The sequence below is a fragment of the Trachypithecus francoisi genome, unplaced genomic scaffold, assembly GCF_009764315.1.
Source record: "Trachypithecus francoisi isolate TF-2019V2 unplaced genomic scaffold, Tfra_2.0 Lachesis_group12, whole genome shotgun sequence".
Lineage (NCBI taxonomy): Eukaryota > Metazoa > Chordata > Mammalia > Primates > Cercopithecidae > Trachypithecus > Trachypithecus francoisi.
This window is the reverse complement of record NW_022681457.1, coordinates 92,455,373-92,473,475: the sequence shown is the minus strand read 5'-3', so window position 1 is coordinate 92,473,475 and position 18,103 is coordinate 92,455,373. Positions and strand designations below refer to the sequence as shown.

Here is an 18,103-nt window from a genome sequence, read left to right as displayed (position 1 = left end):
CAGCAAGTGCTGTGAAACTTAATAAGCAGCAGACGGACATCGCTGTGAATTGGGCTGGGGGCCTGCACCATGCAAAGAAGTCTGAGGCATCTGGCTTCTGTTACGTCAATGATATCGTCTTGGCCATCCTGGAACTGCTAAAGTATGCCTGCCTGGCCTTGTCTCTTAGAAGAGCACCTTAGGCCAGGTTCCCATTTCCCTTTCCCCCTGGGCTTGCCTCCCTAGTTTGCTTTTCCTACCGATGTGCTGGCTAGGATGTGCTCGGTGAGTGTCTCTGGCCATCATCATCTCTTTGATGGGGTCTTGGTTTGAACTGAGCCACGGCATAATCAGGGGCAGGTGCTGCTCAGATCCTGCCTCCAGAGTGTCCCTGTGTGGCTGGAGTTGACCCTGGCTGTAGAGTAGGAAGATCGGACTTGGTCGGCTTGGTCAGGCCTCTGGAGACACCTGGCCGCTCTTCCACCTTCCTTCAGCCAGTTTCCACGTCTCTGGTGCTTAGAGATACCTGAGGGAGGCAGCCAGCCCGGTAAGCTGGGACCTGGCGCCCTTGGCGCGTCCCATCCCCAAAGAGCCCCCAGACCCCTGACCCCCTTCTGACCCTAGGTATCACCAGAGGGTGCTGTATATTGACATTGATATTCACCATGGCGACGGCGTGGAAGAGGCCTTCTATACCACAGACCGGGTCATGACTGTGTCCTTTCATAAGTATGGAGAGTACTTCCCAGGAACTGGGGACCTGCGGGTGAGAACGCCCTTTAGGAGCCAACCAGCTCACCCTCAGCTGGCAGCTCTACTTCTCTGTCCTATCTCATGCCACTAAAAACTGCTTCCTGCCTCTTCTGCCATTCAGAATACCATGTCCCCATCTGAAGCTCTTGCCCTGATCTCTTTCCCTTCTTTATTCTGGAGGAAGGGAATGATGGGACATAAAGGGCCAGAGAAAGGAGAGGGGTCTCCTCACTCACTGTACTTTCCTCTTGGCCACAGCTGGGTTGCATCACACTATCTTGTGTCTCATAAGCCTTGAATTTGGGGGTAGGAATTGGGACTCTGAAGGACATCTCAGGTGTTCTTAATGTTTTTGGGTCACTTTCCCGTTTAGCCTTTTGACTGAAAACTATGGACTCTCTCTCCAGAAAAGTACTTGAGATTTTACATCTGATATAGAATAGGTAATAGACAAGTCCCCTTACTGAAAAGCCCATCCATGAACCTTAGGATAAGAATCCTTGGAAGCTACTTCCTTGAACTGTTCCATCTGCTTCTGTTAGCATGAATGTGGTGAAATCAGCTGCTTTGCCATGCCCAGTGGCCTTTGGGTAAAAAAATGGCACTAATTCAGTTGTTTGCCATGGCAAACGTTAGAATAAACGAGCATTCACTTTTTTGTTGTTGTTGTTGTTGAGACAGTCTCTCCCTGTCACCCAGGCTGGAGTGCAGTGGCATGATCTTGGCTCACTGCAGCCTCCGCCTCCCGCCTCCAGGCGATCTTGTGCCTCAGCCTCCGAATAGCTGGGATTTAGCTGGGATTATAGGTGTGTGCCACTTTGCCCGGCTAATTTTTGTATTTTTAGTAGAGATGGGGTTTCGCCATGTTGGCCAGACTGGTCTTGAACTCCTGACCTCAAGTTATTCACCCACCTCAGCCCCCCAAAGTGCTGGACTTACAGGCACATTCACTATTTTGAGGTTACTGGGAAGGACTTTCTTACCTCTCTCCTTCCCTCCACAGCACCCTAGAGAGGGAGCATGGGGGAAGAGGAGTGAGCATTAGAGCCCTCTGGAGTGGAAAGGGTTGTCAAGGATGGATGTTATTTCTGTGACCCACCTGCCAGCCAGCTCTAACCCAATCCCAAGGTAGAAATCTTGTGCTATAGGGTAGGATGTTCAATCTCTGGTCCCATCAACAGCTCTCAGCCAGGGTGTAGGCTGAACGCTATGTCCAGAGATGATTTGTCAGTGAAGTTAGATTTGCCAGTGAAGAGAATGGTACTAGCAAGATACCCCTGTTCTGTCCTGGCCCACATCATGGGCCTAGCTTGTCTCTCTTAGAACATCTTCCTTTATCCCTCCAGCCCCCATCCTTGACCTTCCTTCAAGCTTCATCCTTCAGTTTTACTTTAATGTCCTTCTTAATTAGGATATCGGGGCTGGAAAAGGCAAGTATTATGCTGTTAACTACCCGCTCCGAGATGGGATTGATGACGAGTCCTATGAGGCCATTTTCAAGCCGGTAAGTGGCTTTATCCACCCCTTGGGCTACGAACAGGGGATTGGTCGGTGGTTGGGGGGAGCAAAGCACCCCCACCATACCTCAGGAATCTCTCCTTACTAAAGCTGGTGGGGAGACAGAAGTGTTTGAACCCTGGATTGCTATGTGGTCAGTGAGGGGAACAGACACCCATATTTGTTGTTTCCTTCTATGGATCAGGTCTTCTGCTGGATACAAATATATCTAGACATGATCTTTGCCCACATGGACTACAGTGGGGAAGGCAGGCACATACCCGGTAGTCTGTGATTAGTACTGTTTTTATGTCTCTGTTTCTTTGGGCTACTGGGAGATTAGTGTGTTCTTTTGGTAGTGGTATGTCTCCTTGGTTTTTCATGTTCCTTATTGCCTTACGTTGATATCTGCACATTTGCAGAAGTAGGGACTTACCCCAATCTTTGCAGACTGGCTTTGTCTGGGAAAGCCCTTCACCAGTCCGCCCATCCAGAAATTCTGGAAAGGCTGTCTGGCATGTTCCATGGGCAGGCTGGCCTAGTGCCTGTGTGTTTGAGGGCCGATCAGAGGAATGAAAGACGAACTACTGCCTGGGCTGGCAGGAGGGGAGCCGGGGATGATTTCACAGAGATGCTGATGTTTAAGCTGGACTTTGAAAAACGAGGAGGTGCCCGTGTGAAGAAAGAGGTGATGGCAGTAAGGGTGGCATTTAGTAGAAGGAACAGCACCAGCAGAAGTGCAGAGGGACCAGTGTGGCAGCGTGTAGGCCAGTGTGGTATCTGGGAGGAATGCTGAAGGAGGTGGTGGGAAGTATATGCTGGGCTCACTATGTCAAAGGGAGCCTTGAATGCCATGCCAAGGAGTTAAATCTTCCCTTATAAACAATAAGAAACTGTTTAACCTGATACGGTCAGGTAGTCATTCAGCAAACCCTGACTACCTACTACGTGCCTAGTATTTAATAAGGGCTACAGAAGTGGGAGTTGTGGTCTCGGTCTCAGTAATGTTAGACTCTGCTTGTGAGAATAAGATAAACTAAAAGTGCTTGCTCATAATGTAAGGCTCCAAGTCTGTAAAACCGAATGAGTAGAGTAGATGCAGCTAAGGGTCAGGAAGGCTTCCTGAAGGAAGTGGCGCTAGAGCTTGGGCAATGGAAGAAGAGATATAGGGAGTTGACAGGGAGGCCATTCTAGGTTCAGTGTTACTAGAGTTAGAAGGGTCTTAGAGAACTTTTCAAATTGGAAAACTGAAATCCCAAGTAGGGAAGCAAGAGCTTCAGCCTGGCACTCCCTTTTCTCTCCCACGTAGCATGAGGGAGAGTGGAAAGGGAGGAGTAGGTGGGAAAGTGTTGCACCCAGCCTTTCCACCCCAAACCTCCCATTGCTTTCTTGAGGTTGGTGGTGACCAGGATGTATCATTTTAGGTCATGTCCAAAGTAATGGAGATGTTCCAGCCTAGCGCGGTGGTCTTACAGTGTGGCTCAGACTCCCTGTCTGGGGATCGGCTAGGTTGCTTCAATCTAACCATCAAAGGTGAGACCAGGTAGCACAAGGATGGGTGGGCGGGGTCCTGCTTGGTGCTCCTGTAACTCAGCACCCCTTCTTCCACCAAAGGGCACGCCAAGTGTGTGGAATTTGTCAAGAGCTTTAACCTGCCTATGCTGATGCTGGGAGGTGGTGGTTACACCATTCGTAATGTTGCCCGGTGCTGGACATACGAGACAGCTGTGGCCCTGGATACGGAGATCCCTAATGGTAATAGCTGCAGGGCCAGGTTTGGCTGGGCTGGGTGGGAGCTGGAGCTCATCTGTCCTTAAGTTTATAACCCCTTCCCTGTTGGTCATATGACTACTGTTCTTCTGATACTAGTCACTGAGTCCCCTGCCTGTCCTCTTGTGATCAGCAGACCATAACCATCACTTTTTCGCTAGTCCTTTTTAGCTCTGTCCCCTCTCCCTCCTGCTTTTGGTCTGGACAAAGTTCTCAGTGGTAATTCACAGCTTTGGAATTTCTGCTCTGTAGAGTAACTGGAGTAGTGAGTGAAGGGAGCGTTCATAATGAGCATGGGCTCAAGTGTCCTAAACCAGGAACATGGACCTTCTCCTAGCGACATATACACCACTGGTATAGACCTAGGAGAGTGATGTTAAAAAGATGGAAATCCCATAGGTACCCGTGTCTCACCATGTCTTGGAGGCATTCTCCTCTGTTTGACAGATGGATCAACGGGCCCAGAGAAACCTACAAATGCTTTAGGGTGCTTACGTGCAAATGGTTCGGGTGCGGTGACCAGGTCTCTTAATGGTCTTCTCCCCTGCCCCAATCAGAGCTTCCGTACAACGACTACTTTGAATACTTTGGACCAGATTTCAAGCTCCACATCAGTCCTTCCAACATGACTAACCAGAACACGAATGAGTACCTGGAAAAGATCAAGTGAGTATATCCTCCGGCCACCCCTTGGTTGAACATTCCTGACTTTGGTTTGTCCCTGACCAGAGCCCTGCTGCTCTCTCCCATTGGCCACAGACAGCGGCTCTTTGAGAACCTTAGAATGCTGCCGCATGCACCTGGAGTCCAAATGCAGGCGATTCCTGAGGACGCCATCCCTGAGGAGAGTGGTGATGAGGACGAAGAAGACCCTGACAAGCGCATCTCGAGTAAGACCTAGACCAAGAGCCCTATGCCTTCCACTCAGTAGGCAGCTCCCACTTCCACCACCATTCCTGGCTGCACACTCTCCAAGCTCCCCACCTTGGAGAAATCTGTTTCCAGTTCCAGTGCCTGTAGGAACAGGTTAGGGAGCCCGAGTTCCTCCCTCTTCTCTGGTTCCCTTTCCCTTGGTGTCTCTTGGAGGGCCTGCAGGGAAGCACTGGGCAGATGCTGAGCTAGATCGGCACCCGCCTGCTGTCTCACCCGTGCTTCCCACTCCCTCCCAGTCTGCTCCTCCGACAAACGAATTGCCTGTGAGGAAGAGTTCTCCGATTCTGAAGAGGAGGGAGAGGGGGGCCGCAAGAACTCTTCCAACTTCAAAAAAGCCAAGAGAGTCAAAACAGAGGATGAAAAAGAGAAAGACCCAGAGGAGAAGAAAGGTGGGTTTGGGTTCAGCCGGGACTTGGGTCTTGAGCCTGAGAGGATGAATCTATGTAGGGCAGTGGGAGGAGGGAGTGACTCAGGCCCTGCCAGCTCCTGTGGGGCTCTTCCTCAGTTCCTTGAGACTTTCAATGGCTCCCAGAAGTGGCAGGGCCCACAAAACAATGAACCTCTACTGGCCAAGCACGGCTCTCACATACCACCCAAGCCCTTTTCCCAGCACTGCACCCCAGTTTCCCAGGGGGCTGCCTCCGCCCACCAGGTTCTGGCTGTAGCAGGCTGGGAAACCGGTCCAACCTGTTCTCAACAGGGCTCACTGGGAGGACCAGGGATGGGCTTTTCTCTCTTTTATGTCCAGTGAGCGTGTGTTGGGGAAGGGGTCTCAGGGTAAATGAAGACCTCATGGGTCTTTCCAGAGGTGCTGCCCTTGGCCATCCCTGTACTCTTGTGTTCTAGAAGTCACAGAAGAGGAGAAAACCAAGGAGGAAAAGCCAGAAGCCAAAGGGTGAGGAAGGAGCTGCCTGCAGCCATCTCCCTGGCATTGGAGCACCAGCTCCTTTGTCCCACCACTCTGAAGAAAGGCACAGGGACAGCTGGTCCAGCTTACAAAGGCCTCTTTCAGGGACCAGTCTGTCCAGCTCTGCAGTTCTAGGCAGAGCTAGGAGCCCCAGCCCCCAGTAGTCACCTGGGATCCTGTGAAAGTCACTGTCTCTGCACTTTTGCCCCAAGGCTCTGGGCTGGGTCATCTCATGCCAGTCTCTGCTCTCTCCACAGGGTCAAGGAGGAGGTCAAGTTGGCCTGAACAGACCTCTCCAGCTCTGGCTTCCTGCTGAGTCCCTCACCTTTCTCCCCCAACCCCTCAGATTTTATATTTTCTATTTCTCTGTGTATTTATATAAAATTTATTAAATATAAATATCCCCAGGGACAGAAACCAAGGCCCTGAGCCCAGGGCAGCTGTGCTGGGTGAACTCTTCCAGGGGCCACGTTGCCACCCATTCTTCCCCAGTTCTTAACTTTGAACCATAAAGGGTGCCAGGTCTGGGCGAAAGGGATGCTTTTATGCAACCATAAGACAAAATCCTGAAATGCGAAGTGCCTGCTTAGTAGCTTTGGAAAGGTGCCCTTATTGAATATTCTAGAAGGGGTGGCTGGGTCTTCAAGGATCTCCTGTTCTTTTCAGGCTCCTAAGGTAACATCAGCCATTTTTAGATTGGTTCTGTTTTCGTACCTTCCCACTGGCCTCAAGTGAGCCAAGAAACACTGCCTGCCCCCTGTCTTCTCCTAATTCTGCAGGTGGAGGTTGCTAGTCTAGTTTCCTTTTTGAGATAATAACTATTTTCATTTTTGTGAGCCTCTTTGTAATAAAATGGTACATTTCTATATCCTCCTGAGCTTGTTTCCTGCGTGTCATTGGGTTGCTTTCAACTTTTACTTCCCTGCCCTTCTGGTGTCCATGAGTATTGGGCAACCCCCTGAACCAGAAAACCCCATAAACTTACCTGCCTGCCTTAACTCCTCCCTTGAGGTTTGAGGTGAACTACTTTCCACCAATCTTCTCACCCTACCCCCAGAAGACCACTCATTAAAACACCACTAAAGGGACGACATTTATTCCTTTTCCAAATGTTACAGTAAAACCAGGTGGAAGAGAATGGTTTTAGCAGTTAGAAAAAAAAAAAAAAAAGTACAAATCTGGGGTTTGGCCATTAAAAGTTATTTACAACAATGGGAGAAAAAAAGACAACAAGAAGTTGTTTCACATTACAGACCTCCCCCCCACCCCAAAGCCTAATACTTGCTTACCAAGTCAAAAAAGAGACACAGTTGATTCACAAGCTGGAGGTTTGAACTTGAGTAAGACATTTATAAAAACCTAGACGGGGCAGTGTCCTCCCCAGCCCAGGTGCCACTAGGCACAGCACAAGAAACTAAAAACAACAGGGGGAAGGCTGGACACTCAAGGTTTGGGAGTATAAGCACCCCACTTCTGGCTCAGGGATTTGGGGAGTAGGATAAACAAAACCTACTTGGAAAAGAATTGGGGAAGAAAACCAACAACTGCCTTATGCAGGGGTGGGGACAGGGAAGGAGGTAGGGCTAGGGACAGGAGCATTTCACATCACTAACCTAACTTGGGAAGCTGTAAGGGACCATCTTCAACTGGCCTTAGAACCAGATGGCTGATGGGAGAATCCACAGGAGGGAGAGGAGGAAAGGGAACGTGGCTGGGAGGAGGCTATAGCCCCTTCCTTTCTGGGCACAGGAAGGCAGCCAGGGCACCAGGTCCAGGCAGTGACCTCACAAGGACAGCACAGTTTTTGCAGCTTAGAGATCACCCACCTGCCCCCACCTAGCTACTCATTCTGCTCAGCGCTGGCTGGTGTAGGGCCACTCTCCGGCCCCGAGGGAGTGGATGGCTCTGTAGCCTGGGGCCCTGCCTCTTCTTCTGAGGCCACACTAGCCTCTGCCCCCTTGGCCTGGGGTTCCTGGCTCTCAGGGGTGGCTGCGGCCTTCCCTTCCTGGGCAGTGCCCTCGTCGCTGCAGGCACCGATCTCCCCCTGCTCCTGCTCTTCCTCTGTGGGTGAGGAGGCAGAAGAATCACCCCCACCCTCCTTCCGATTTCTCTTGAAGGACAGGCCGCTCAATTTGAAAGGCTTCTTGAAAGAGAATTTCTTCTTCTTCTTGGGGGTCTCCTTGGGGGGGACCTCCCCCTTGGCCTCAGCACCCTGGCTAGGGGGTGCTGGCTCGATGGCATCGCCAGTGGCCCCGGCTGCCTCATCTGTTCCGTTCACGGGGGGCGACTCCCCTTCACCCTTGGGGGATAAGTCTCCATTGCTTTTCACGTGGCCATTCTCCTGCAGGGCAGAGGGGACAGCAATGAGGGCAGGGGCTCCCCCTCCCCCAGCGCGCTTCTGATCCCTTCTAGAGGAGGGGGTCCCCGATTCGATTCTACTGCAACCCGAAAGTCTGGCCCAGGATCCCGTCAAACACCTCCCTCTCGCCCCTCACGGGCGCGCGGGTACCGAGCGCGCAGAGGCCGCGACCGGCAGGAGGCGCTGGGGTCCCGTGGCCCCCACCCCCGTCCCCCGGGGCGCGCTCTCTATTCCGCGCGGAACCGCTCCGGATCTGCTGTGCGGATCCCGGGCAGGCGGGCGAGCCGTTCCAGGCGACATTGGGCGGGAAGCCGCCCCGGGGCGCTGTCTCTCTGCACCTGGACGGCCTATTTTCCCAGCCTCCCGCTTTGTGTAAACGGCCCCCACCCACCCCAGGCTCTCCCACATCTCGGCTCCCCCTTAAAAAAATAAAAGACCATGGGCCACCGAGGTCGGGTCTGCGGGTGGAGTGCGCTCCCCGCCGGACCCCAGCTCCGCGGCCCCTGGGCGCCCCCTTGGCGTGGCCCAGCAGCGCCTTTGTTCCCCGCGCGGCACTCGGGGCGGCCGGGGGGCAGCGCCGGGGGCCGGGGCCGTGAACAAAGAACGCGGCGGGGCCCGGCCGGCGCCCCCTCCCCGCCCCTCCCCTCGCTTCGCCCGCGGGGGCTGCGGCGCCGAGAACAAAGGGACCGGGCGGGGGAGGGGGCGCCGCGTGTCCCGGGCCGGACAAAGCGCGCGGCCCCGGCCCCGGGCCCTAGAGGGGGCGAGGTGCGAGAGGAGGGGCTGGGGCCGGCCGCGCCAAGCGTACCCACCTGGCCGTTGGCCTTCGCGGGGGAAGCGCCTGCTGCCTCCTCGGCGGTCACGTCGCCCCGGGGAGCCTTGGAGCTCTGGCTGCCCATGATGGGGGTCTGCTGGGGGGCGCTCGGAGCCGCCCCGGGCTCGCGCCGCAGGGGATAGTACGGCGGGGTTGGCCCGGCCGGCGGAGGGGTGGGGCTGGCGCCCGAGGGGGAGGGGTGCCGGGGGAAGCCGAGCTGCACCTCCGCTCCGCGGCCAACCCGCTAGCCGCACCCGCCGCCGCTCCGCTCCGCGCCAGAATGCCGCCCGCCGCCCGCCGAGCTGCCTATATATAAGCGCTCGAAGCTCGGGGCGGGGCCGGACATTTAAATGCGCGCCCAATCGAGGGGCGAAGGCGGGGTCGGCTCGCAGGCCCCACTTGCGCAGCAGGCGACGCTGGCGGTCGGGTACCCCCCACCTCTCCCGAATCCCAGGGGCAGGTAGAGTCCGGTGTGGGCAGGAACGAGGCCGGTCCTTCCGCGAGCTGGGCGGGTCGGGGGAGGGCGGGGCGGGGGGCCTAGAGGAAGGGGACGGGCAGTCATTCCTTCCTCTTCGCTCCACCTCTTCGGTGGGCGCCCCCGCAGCCTGGAGCGGCCCCGAACGCCTTGGTCTTGCAGCCGCCGTCAGCCTCCCCGCTTGAACCCTTCGAAGAGCTCACACGACCAGATGACTGGTCCTGAATTATATACTCTAGAAAATGTGGTCATAGAAGCCGCAGGGCCACTGCGCTGGGCTCGGCACCCACTCTGGCCTGAAGAGCGGTCAGAGGTCCCACCCACGTCCCTGCCTGCCTGCCGTGGCCAGCCGTGGAGCAGAGGGTTCTGACTTGCCTTGGGGTCACTCTGGTCAGACTAGTGAGGCCTTTCCCTCATTCTTCCTTTCAGTCCTTTGGTGGCCAGTCATTCTGAGTGGGGACCGACAGATTTGCCTTCAGCCCCTCCCGCCCTCAGCTGGGACGCACTGCAAAGTCCCACGTGGGGTATTTTGTGACCTTGAAGGGCATCTCCATCCCCGTTGAAAGGCCAAGCCTCAGCTGCATTGACAACTTGTCTGACCTACTCTGGTCTTTCCTCTTTACCTCGACACACAACTCTGCTCCCCTACATCAGGGTGCCCCAGGCTGGCAGAGAAACCCCAGCCGGGGACTCAAACCTCAAAACATCCCAGTTTCTGAAGGGGAGGGATAGGATGCCACCAAGGGTCCCTCCAAGAGACAGCCCCTTGAGGACAGCCCTCAAAGCTGCCCAGCCCAGCTTCCCACCCTGCCTGAAAGTAAGGGAGCCTGGAGGCAGGGTGGGGGTGGCTGGAGACTCCCTAGCTCTGGTCCTCTGCCACCTCTCCTTCCGCTGGCCTGGATAGGCTGGTGGGAACCCCAGAGTCCTGGCCGGCCCCGGATGTCTGTGTCCGGCTGCCAGCCCTCAGCCCCCAGGAGGAAAGGGATGGGGGCTGGAAGGAAGCAAAGTGTTGCAAATGCAAGGCTGTGTCCCAGCCAGCTCAGCAAGTCCCTCCCCTCCCTCCTACGGTGAAGCCTCCTGGGAGGCCTGAGGCTGTGAAGTGTGGAGACACCCCAGGGCCTGAGAACTTGGGAACTCCCCAGAGATCTGACCAACAAAGGGGCGGGGAGGGCTGAGGTGGCTTCTACATTCTGCACTCACTCCTGTATCCTCCATCCCCACCCCCACCCTGAGACTACAGAATACCCTCAGCTATCTCAGGTTCACCTGCCCTCCACCCCCCACCCCATTTCACAGACGGGGACACTGAGGTTCAGGAAGAGAACGTGACATGCCCAAGGGCACACAGCAGCTCCAGTAGCTGAGGGTGAGAAAAGGTTTGGAGAGATTTGATAACATGGCCCAAGGGGCTGTAAGGAATCCCCTTGCAGAATTTTCTGTTGAGATCTGGGGCTGCCTGGTCAGAGTGGGAGGCAAGGGCTACTTTTGGGACAGGGAGAGGCACTGTGCCCCCACTGCAGCTCATTGAAAGTACTGTGACTTCTCCACAGCTTGCCACTAAGGGACGGATGTCATGACCTGCTCTCTGTCTCAGCCACAATAGGGAACCCAGAATGCTGCCAGGCGCTGCCTGCACCAGCTGGCTGGGCTCAGATGGAGGGAGGGTGTGTGAGTCTTGGAGGGGTTGGGGTCAGAGGTTAAGAGCAGAACCTCAGGCTTCTGATCTCCAGGCACTGCCTGGCGGGATGAGAGGCAAATCTTCCCAAGGATCCCAGGAGTAGCATCGAGGAGCATCAGGGTGAAAGACCCTGAGTCCCCAGAGCCCCAGAGGGAGCCTGGTCCCCTGGGGAGGCCCTGCATCCCCACCAGACATCCCAGGAGGCTGGGGAGGGGGCGCCTGGGAGCCTGATCCCTCAGCAAATCCAGGTCCCAGCAGAATCTGACTTCTGGAAGAGGCAAGAGGTTTAGGATGCTTTAGGGTGGGGGTGGGAGGGTACAGCAGCCCCATGGCCTCCTCGGTCCACACTGCGGCTCCTTCCTCCCCAGCTGCTGCCAACCCAGACAATGCGCCCATTGTTCTGTGTCTCCGGGAGCCTGTGTGCAACTGCGTGTATCTGTTTCTCTCTGTGTGTGACTGTGTGTATTGCTCTGTGTCTGTGTGTGTGAGACTTTCTGGCTGTGTGTGTGTGCGCGCGTGCCCAGGTGTGCACGTTTGTGGTTGCGTGCGCCCGGATCTTTGTTTGGCCCTGTATATTCAAGGGTGAAGGAGAGAGCCTGGTGATCCTGGTAACTGAGACTTGCTGGGTATGTGCCTGCCCTTCCTTGAGACTGTTGGTGACTGTGTCTGACTGGGTGTGAAACTGTGAGTGTGTGGCTGTATGAGAGAATATCAATGGGCCGGGTGTGGTGGCTCTCGCCTGTAATCCCGGTGCTTTGGGAGGCTGGGGCGGGAAGATTGCTTAAGCCCAGAGTTCAGGAATATCTGAGTGTGTGGAGCAAAGAGCAGCTCCTTTATGTCTGGGTCAGTGTTCCTGAGGGGCAAAGAGCAGCTCCTTTATGTCTGGGTCAGTGTTCCTGAGGGGGCTGTGTGTGCCTCAGTGTGTCATTGAGGCTGTGGCTGTGGTGGTTAGAACCTTGGAGGTGTGGGCATTTGCCAGAATGGAGTGACAGGGAAAGGAGGAATGGGAAGGACAGGGTGACTCTGAAATGGATGGGGGAAGGGAAGCTGTAGAGACCAGAGACCCCGCGTTCATACAACTCCTCATCTGTCCCAGTTCTCTTAGTAAGGGCTGTGGCCCTGGCCCTGGTCTGAGATGCTCCCGGCCCCACCATGAATCAGGCAGGGACAGCAGGGGATGAATTTCCCTGGCAGGAAACCTGGGACCTCTGGAGAGACACAGAGCAGGGCTAAAGATGGGAGGGGGCAGCAGAAACCAATGCCCCATGAAGGAGGTTGCGGGGGCTACTTTGAGGCCTGTCAGGCCCCAGAGCCTTGTGTTGAGGACTGGATTAGATGCCAGGGGAGGTGTGAATGGGCAATAGGTAGTCAGAGATGGAGGCGTGGGCCTTCCTAGCGGAGGGACCGGCATATGTAAAGGCCTCAAGATGGGAAGAGACATCATCAGAGGTTCCAACGGAGGCCCTAGGGAATGGCGACTTGGCATAGCCCCAGTCCCCATATACTTCTAGGGAGCATCACCTGGACCTGAGACCTCAGTTATTGCCCCAGGTTGGCCTCTTCTTGCTGTCACCATCAGCCAGTCCTCTCTCCTCTTTGGCCTCAGTTTGCTCATCTGTACAGTGAGAGGTTGGGCTCTGTGACTCATAGTTGCAGATACTGACTGGAGTTCCTCTTTCTGCTCACACTTAGACGTCAAGAGTAAGTGGTGAGTCAGGCAGGGTCCTAGCCCTCAGGGGTTTCCCATGAGGGAAGGGAGAGAAGAGACAGGCCATATCTTAGGGAGAAGAAAGCCAGACCTAGCATTAGATGAAGGACCTGTGGGCTGCCTGGAGGAAGAAGAGCATGGAGAAGAGCTCAGAGCAGGACAAAGTGGGAACAGGAGTGGTAGGTGTGAGGGTGCAGAGGGAGGCAGAGGCCTTTTCTGGAGCAAGGTTTGGGAGGTGGGATCCCTAGGATTTGTTAACTGGCTGGGTGCAGGGGGGACCAGATGCTGATGCCACCCACTTTTCTGTTTGGGGTGACAGTGGGTGAAGTGGACCCATCAACTGAGATAGGCCATCAAAGGGAAAAAGAACGTGGGAGGGAGTTGCTGAATCTATCCTGTTACATTTGCGATGTCCAAGGAAGATTCAGGGGGATGTCCAGAAGGCAGCTGGAAGTCTATATACTTCACATAGACATGTGATCGCATTTCCTGAGCCAAAGGCTAGAGCCTAAAGGCTGGCTAGTGACCTTACAGGGACAACGGACAGAAGGTTTTAAGTCAGGACTGACCCCTGAAAATCTAGGCCTCTGATTACTGCCAATAAGAGGATAACGGCAGTCAAGTCATGCACAGGACGCCCAGGAGGTGCCTGGGTGGCAGGAGCACTGCATTGGTGGGCAGCAGCAGGAGAGGGCTCCGGGAAGAAGCCAGCAGCAGACTAGGGGCAGGAGAAAGCCCGAAGTGCAGACCAATGGGAAGAATCTTTAAAAGGCAGGAAGGGGGCAGGGTGCATCCCAGCACTTTGGGAGGCCAAGGTGGGCAGATCACTTGAGGCCAGGAGTTCGAGACCAGGCTGCCCAACATGGTGAAACCCCACCTCTATCAAAAAATACAAAAATTAGCTGAGTGTGGTGGTGCATGCCTGTAGTCCTAGCTACTTGGGAGGCTGAGGCTTGAGAATTGCTTGAACCCGGGAGGCAGAGGTTGCAGTGAGCAGAGATTGTGCCATTGCACTCTAGCCTGGGTGACAGAATGAGAATCTGTCTTAAAAAAAAAAAGGAAAAGGCAGGAATAGGGACAGGGTGCAGTGGCTCACACGTGTAATTCCAGCACTTTGAGAGGCCAAGGCAGGAGGATTGCTTGAGCCCAGAAGTCTAAGACCAGCCTGGGGTGTAACATAGCAAGACCCCATCTCTACAAAAAATAAGATAGGCCAGGTACAGTGCCTCATGTCTGTAACCCCAGCACTTGGGAGGCTGAGGCATGCGGATCACTTGAGGCCAGGAGTTCAAGACCAGCCATGGCCAACATGGTAAATCCCTGTCTCTACTAAAAATACAAAAATTACCCGGGTGTGGTGGTGTGTGTCTGTAATCCCAACTACTTGGGAGGCTGGGGGATGGCGGGGTGGTGGAGGTTGCAGTGAGCTGAGTTTGTGTCACTGCACTCCAGTGTGGGCAACAGAATGAGACTGTCTCAAAAATAAGTAAGTAAAAAGTAAATGTTTTTAAAGGCAGGAAGAACAGAGAGTAATCACCATCATTGCTGCCGGCGTTGATTGCGTGCCTGTTGTATGGCAAGCCTTGTGCTGACTGCTTTCCATATGTTCCCTCTGACCCTGTGAGATGTGTCCCACCATTGTCCCCATTTCCAGAGCAGGAAACAAGGCCAGGACTAGGGGAAGGTGGTTTTTAAGAGCTCTGAGGCGTGTGTGGTGCTAGGGTCAGCTGGAGGCTTCCAGAGAGGGTTCTGAGCTCCAGGCTGAGAGGAGATGCCAGAGGTGCTGACAAGGAAAGCCAAGGCAGCTGCAGAGCCTGCCCCAGGGGCTGGACACCACAGAACCAGCACTGCTTCTCATGCGCCTGGGCTCCCTGCCTCCCAGCTTGGTTGTCAGCAAGACCCAGGTGTGCTGTGTCCCTGCCAGTGACAGGCCTTGAACCCTGCTCTGGATATGGGGACACCTCAGGGGCCCTTCACTGGGAGCTGCCATCCAGACAGTGACCAAATCATAAGGACAGGGATTTCGAAAGTTCCCTTTCAGAATTCTAGGCCACCCAGACCTTTCATTTCTCCCTTCCCCTCCTGCTTCCCCTGGTTGTGTGTGCACGTGTGCACACGCATGTGTGTGTGTGGTGGTTGCATAGACTGGATGAGGCCCAGCCACTATCTAATAGAGCTGTCTCTCTGGGGCTCAGTTTCCCCAATAGCAAAGAAGCCTGTAATTCCAGCTTGCCTGCTGACCTCCCCCAGGCTTGATGAGGTCACCAGAAATTCAACCCAGTTTATCTGGGCTGCCCGGAGCCCACCCTCTCCCCCTTCTCCTCACCTCTTCCTGACTTTCAGTTTCTTTACAGATCCTGGGTACCTCTGGGAAAGGAGTGGCCAAATCAGTGGAATGCGGGTTGCTTACAACTTTCCAACCAAAACCCCCCACTTAGGGGAAGTCCCTTCAAAAGAGAAATTGGGCCGGGCATGGTGGCTCATACTTATAATCCCAGCATTTTGGGAGGCTGAGGCAGGCAGATCACCTGAGGTCAGGAGTTTGAGACCAGCTTGGCCAACATGGTGAAACCTCGTCTCTGCTAAAAATACAAAATTAGCTGGGCATGGTGGCATGTTCCTGTAATCTCAGCTACTCGGGAGGCTAAGGCAGGGGAATCGCTTGAACCTGGGAGGCAGAGGTTGCAGTGAGCCAAGATCACTCCATTGCACTCCAGCCTGGGCGATAAGAGCAAAACTCTGTCTCAAAACAACAACATCAAAAAGAGAAACTGAAATTCCCTCCTAGCCTAGTCCCCAATCCCACCCCTTTCTACATCACCCCAACCCCACCCCACTACCTCTCCTATTCTGCCTCTCTCCGCAGATGATCCAAGCCCACACTACTGCTGCCTTCCAGCTTTGCAGCCCTACACAGGTCCCTTCCCCTTGCTAGCCCCACTCGCCCACTCTAAAATGAAGACACTGGGAACCGCTTCAGGTGGTTGTGAGGGTTGGGTGAGGTATTCTTGTGTTGAGGTGGTGTTCGTGGTAAAGAGCTGGCTCCATCGCCACTGCGTGACTTTAGGCCCTCTCTGAGCCTCAGTATCCTCATCTACAAAATGGGAATGATAGGCTGGGCGCGGTGGCTCACGCCTGTAATCCCAGCACTTTGGGAGGCCGAGGTGGGCGGATGACAAGGTCAGGAGATCGAGACCATCCTGGCTAACATGGTGAAACCCCGTCTCTACTAAAAATATAAAAAAATAGCTGGGTGTCGTGGTGGGCACCTGTAGTCCCAGCTACTTGGGAGGCTGAGGCAGGAGAATGGCGTGAACTTGGGAGGCGGAGCTTGCAGTGAGCCGAGATTGCACCACTGCACTCCAGCCTGGGCAACAGAGTGAGACTCCGTCTCAAAAAAAACAAAGAGAATGATAATAGTACTCATTCTGTGGGTTATTGTGAAATAAATGAATTGGAAGCATCAAGGAAAGCCCTTAAAACAGAGTATCCTGGCGCGGTCACTCATGCCTGTAATCCCAGCACTTTGGGAGGCCGAGGCGGGCACATCACCTGAGGTCAAGAGATCGAGATCATCCTGCCCAACAAACCTCGTCTCTACTAAAAATACAAAAATTAGCTGGGCATGGTGGCACGTACCTGAGATCCCAGCTACTTGGGAGGCTGGGGCAGGAGAATCGCTTAAACCTAAAAGGCAGAGGTTGTAGTGAGCCGAGATCCTGCCACTGTACTCCAACCTGGTGACAGAGGGAGACTCTGTCTCAAAAAACAAAACAAAACACACACACACACACACACACACACACAACACAAAACCCGCGCATGTGAGGTGCAGACCACACTGGAAGGTTTCAATAATGTTCCTCAGGGCTGTTACATAAAATTCCGGGGCAGGCGCCAGACACAAACTTGGTGCCTAACAGTTTCCCATTCTTGTCCTCTCTCTCTCCTCTCTTTCTGCCCTGGGGAGGGGAGCTGGGAGCCTAGGATTGCCCTGAGTCAGCCCTGTGGCCCTTCATCATCTTTCCTCTGGGGCAGGTGGTGAAGGCACTGACTGGGCTGTCCCAACGATGGGAATTGTTCAGGGGGGAATGTATTTGGCTTCAATAAATTTCCTTATTTCCTATCTTCTCTCTTTTTTTTTTTTTTTTTAAACAGGGTCTTGCTCTGTCACCCAGGCTCATGTGCAGTGGTGCAATCATAGCTCATTGCAGCCTCGACTTCCCTGGGCTCAGGTGATCCTCTCACCTCAGCCTCCCAAGTAGCTGGGACTACAGGTGCACACCATCATGCCCAGCTTTTTTTTTTTTTACCCCCCTAGAGACAGGGTCTCGCCATGTTGCCCAAGCTGGCCTTAGAACTCCTGGACTCAAGTGATCCTCCTACTTTGGCCTCCCAAAGTGTTGGATTACAGGCGTGAGCCACTGGCCTCACTCAGTTAATTTCTTTTTTTTTTTTTTTCTTTTGAGACGGAGTCTTGCTCTGCCGTCCAGGCTGGAGTGCAGTGGCCGGATCTCAGCTCACTGCAAGCTCCGCCTCCCGGGTTCATGCCATTCTCCTGTCTCAGCCTCCCGAGTAGCTGGGACTACAGGCGCCCGCCTCGTCGCCCGGCTAGTTTTTTGTATTTTTAGTAGAGACGGGGTTTCACCGTATTAGCCAGGATGGTCTCGATCTCCTGACCTCGTGATCCACCTGTCTCGGCCTCCCAAAGTGCTGGGATTACAGGCTTGAGCCACCGCGCCCGGCCTCAGTTAATTTCTTAATGAGAAAGGAATGTGCCTGTTTCTCAGCATCCTGAAGATTCTCTCCCTTTCCTCTTGCACCCCATAAGTGTCCTCCTGGGACCTCCTTTTAGTACCTTTTTCCAGGGAAATATACTGTGGAGTGGCCCCCTACCTGCACCCAAACACATACTTCATCTTTCTGTCCTCTCCCAGCCCCTCCTTAAATTCCCCTTCTCTCTCTCTCTCTTTTTTTTTTTGAGACAGAGTCTCGCTCTGGCGCCCAGGCTGGAGTGCAATGGTGTGATCTCAGCTCACTGCAACCTCCGCCTCCCAGGTTCAAGTGATTCTCTAGCCTCAGCTTCCCAAGCAGCTGGGATTACAGGTGCCTGCCATCACGCCGAGCTAATTTTTGTATTTTTAGTAGAGATGGGGTTTCACCATGCTAGCCAGACTGGTCTTGAACTCCTGACCTCAGGCGATCCGCCTGCCTCAGCCTCCCAAAGTGCTGG

General features: G+C 54.4%; 2 protein-coding genes across 2 annotated transcripts in view; one reads left to right on the top strand and one right to left on the bottom strand.

Annotated features, from left to right (window-relative positions):
* HDAC1 (histone deacetylase 1) overlaps positions 1–6,716 on the top strand; it is a 44,908-nt gene extending 38,192 nt beyond the window's left edge. Inside the window, exons 5-14 of the mRNA XM_033227292.1 lie at positions 4–142; positions 604–745; positions 2,144–2,236; positions 3,654–3,762; positions 3,844–3,984; positions 4,557–4,665; positions 4,759–4,889; positions 5,169–5,321; positions 5,779–5,827; positions 6,097–6,716. Coding sequence (XP_033083183.1) covers positions 4–142; positions 604–745; positions 2,144–2,236; positions 3,654–3,762; positions 3,844–3,984; positions 4,557–4,665; positions 4,759–4,889; positions 5,169–5,321; positions 5,779–5,827; positions 6,097–6,124 — 1,094 coding nt within the window. The 3' untranslated portion in view covers positions 6,125–6,716. The remainder of the gene's footprint in view (positions 1–3; positions 143–603; positions 746–2,143; positions 2,237–3,653; positions 3,763–3,843; positions 3,985–4,556; positions 4,666–4,758; positions 4,890–5,168; positions 5,322–5,778; positions 5,828–6,096) is intronic.
* A 203-nt stretch (positions 6,717–6,919) lies between these two features.
* MARCKSL1 (MARCKS like 1) lies at positions 6,920–9,297 on the bottom strand. Its single transcript, XM_033227293.1, has 2 exons — positions 9,008–9,297; positions 6,920–8,180 (listed from the first exon to the last, which is right to left on the bottom strand). Exons 1-2 carry the CDS (start codon positions 9,092–9,094, stop codon positions 7,680–7,682), a joined length of 588 nt encoding a protein of 195 aa, XP_033083184.1. The 5' UTR covers positions 9,095–9,297; the 3' UTR covers positions 6,920–7,679.
* Between the last annotated feature and the right edge of the window lie 8,806 nt (positions 9,298–18,103).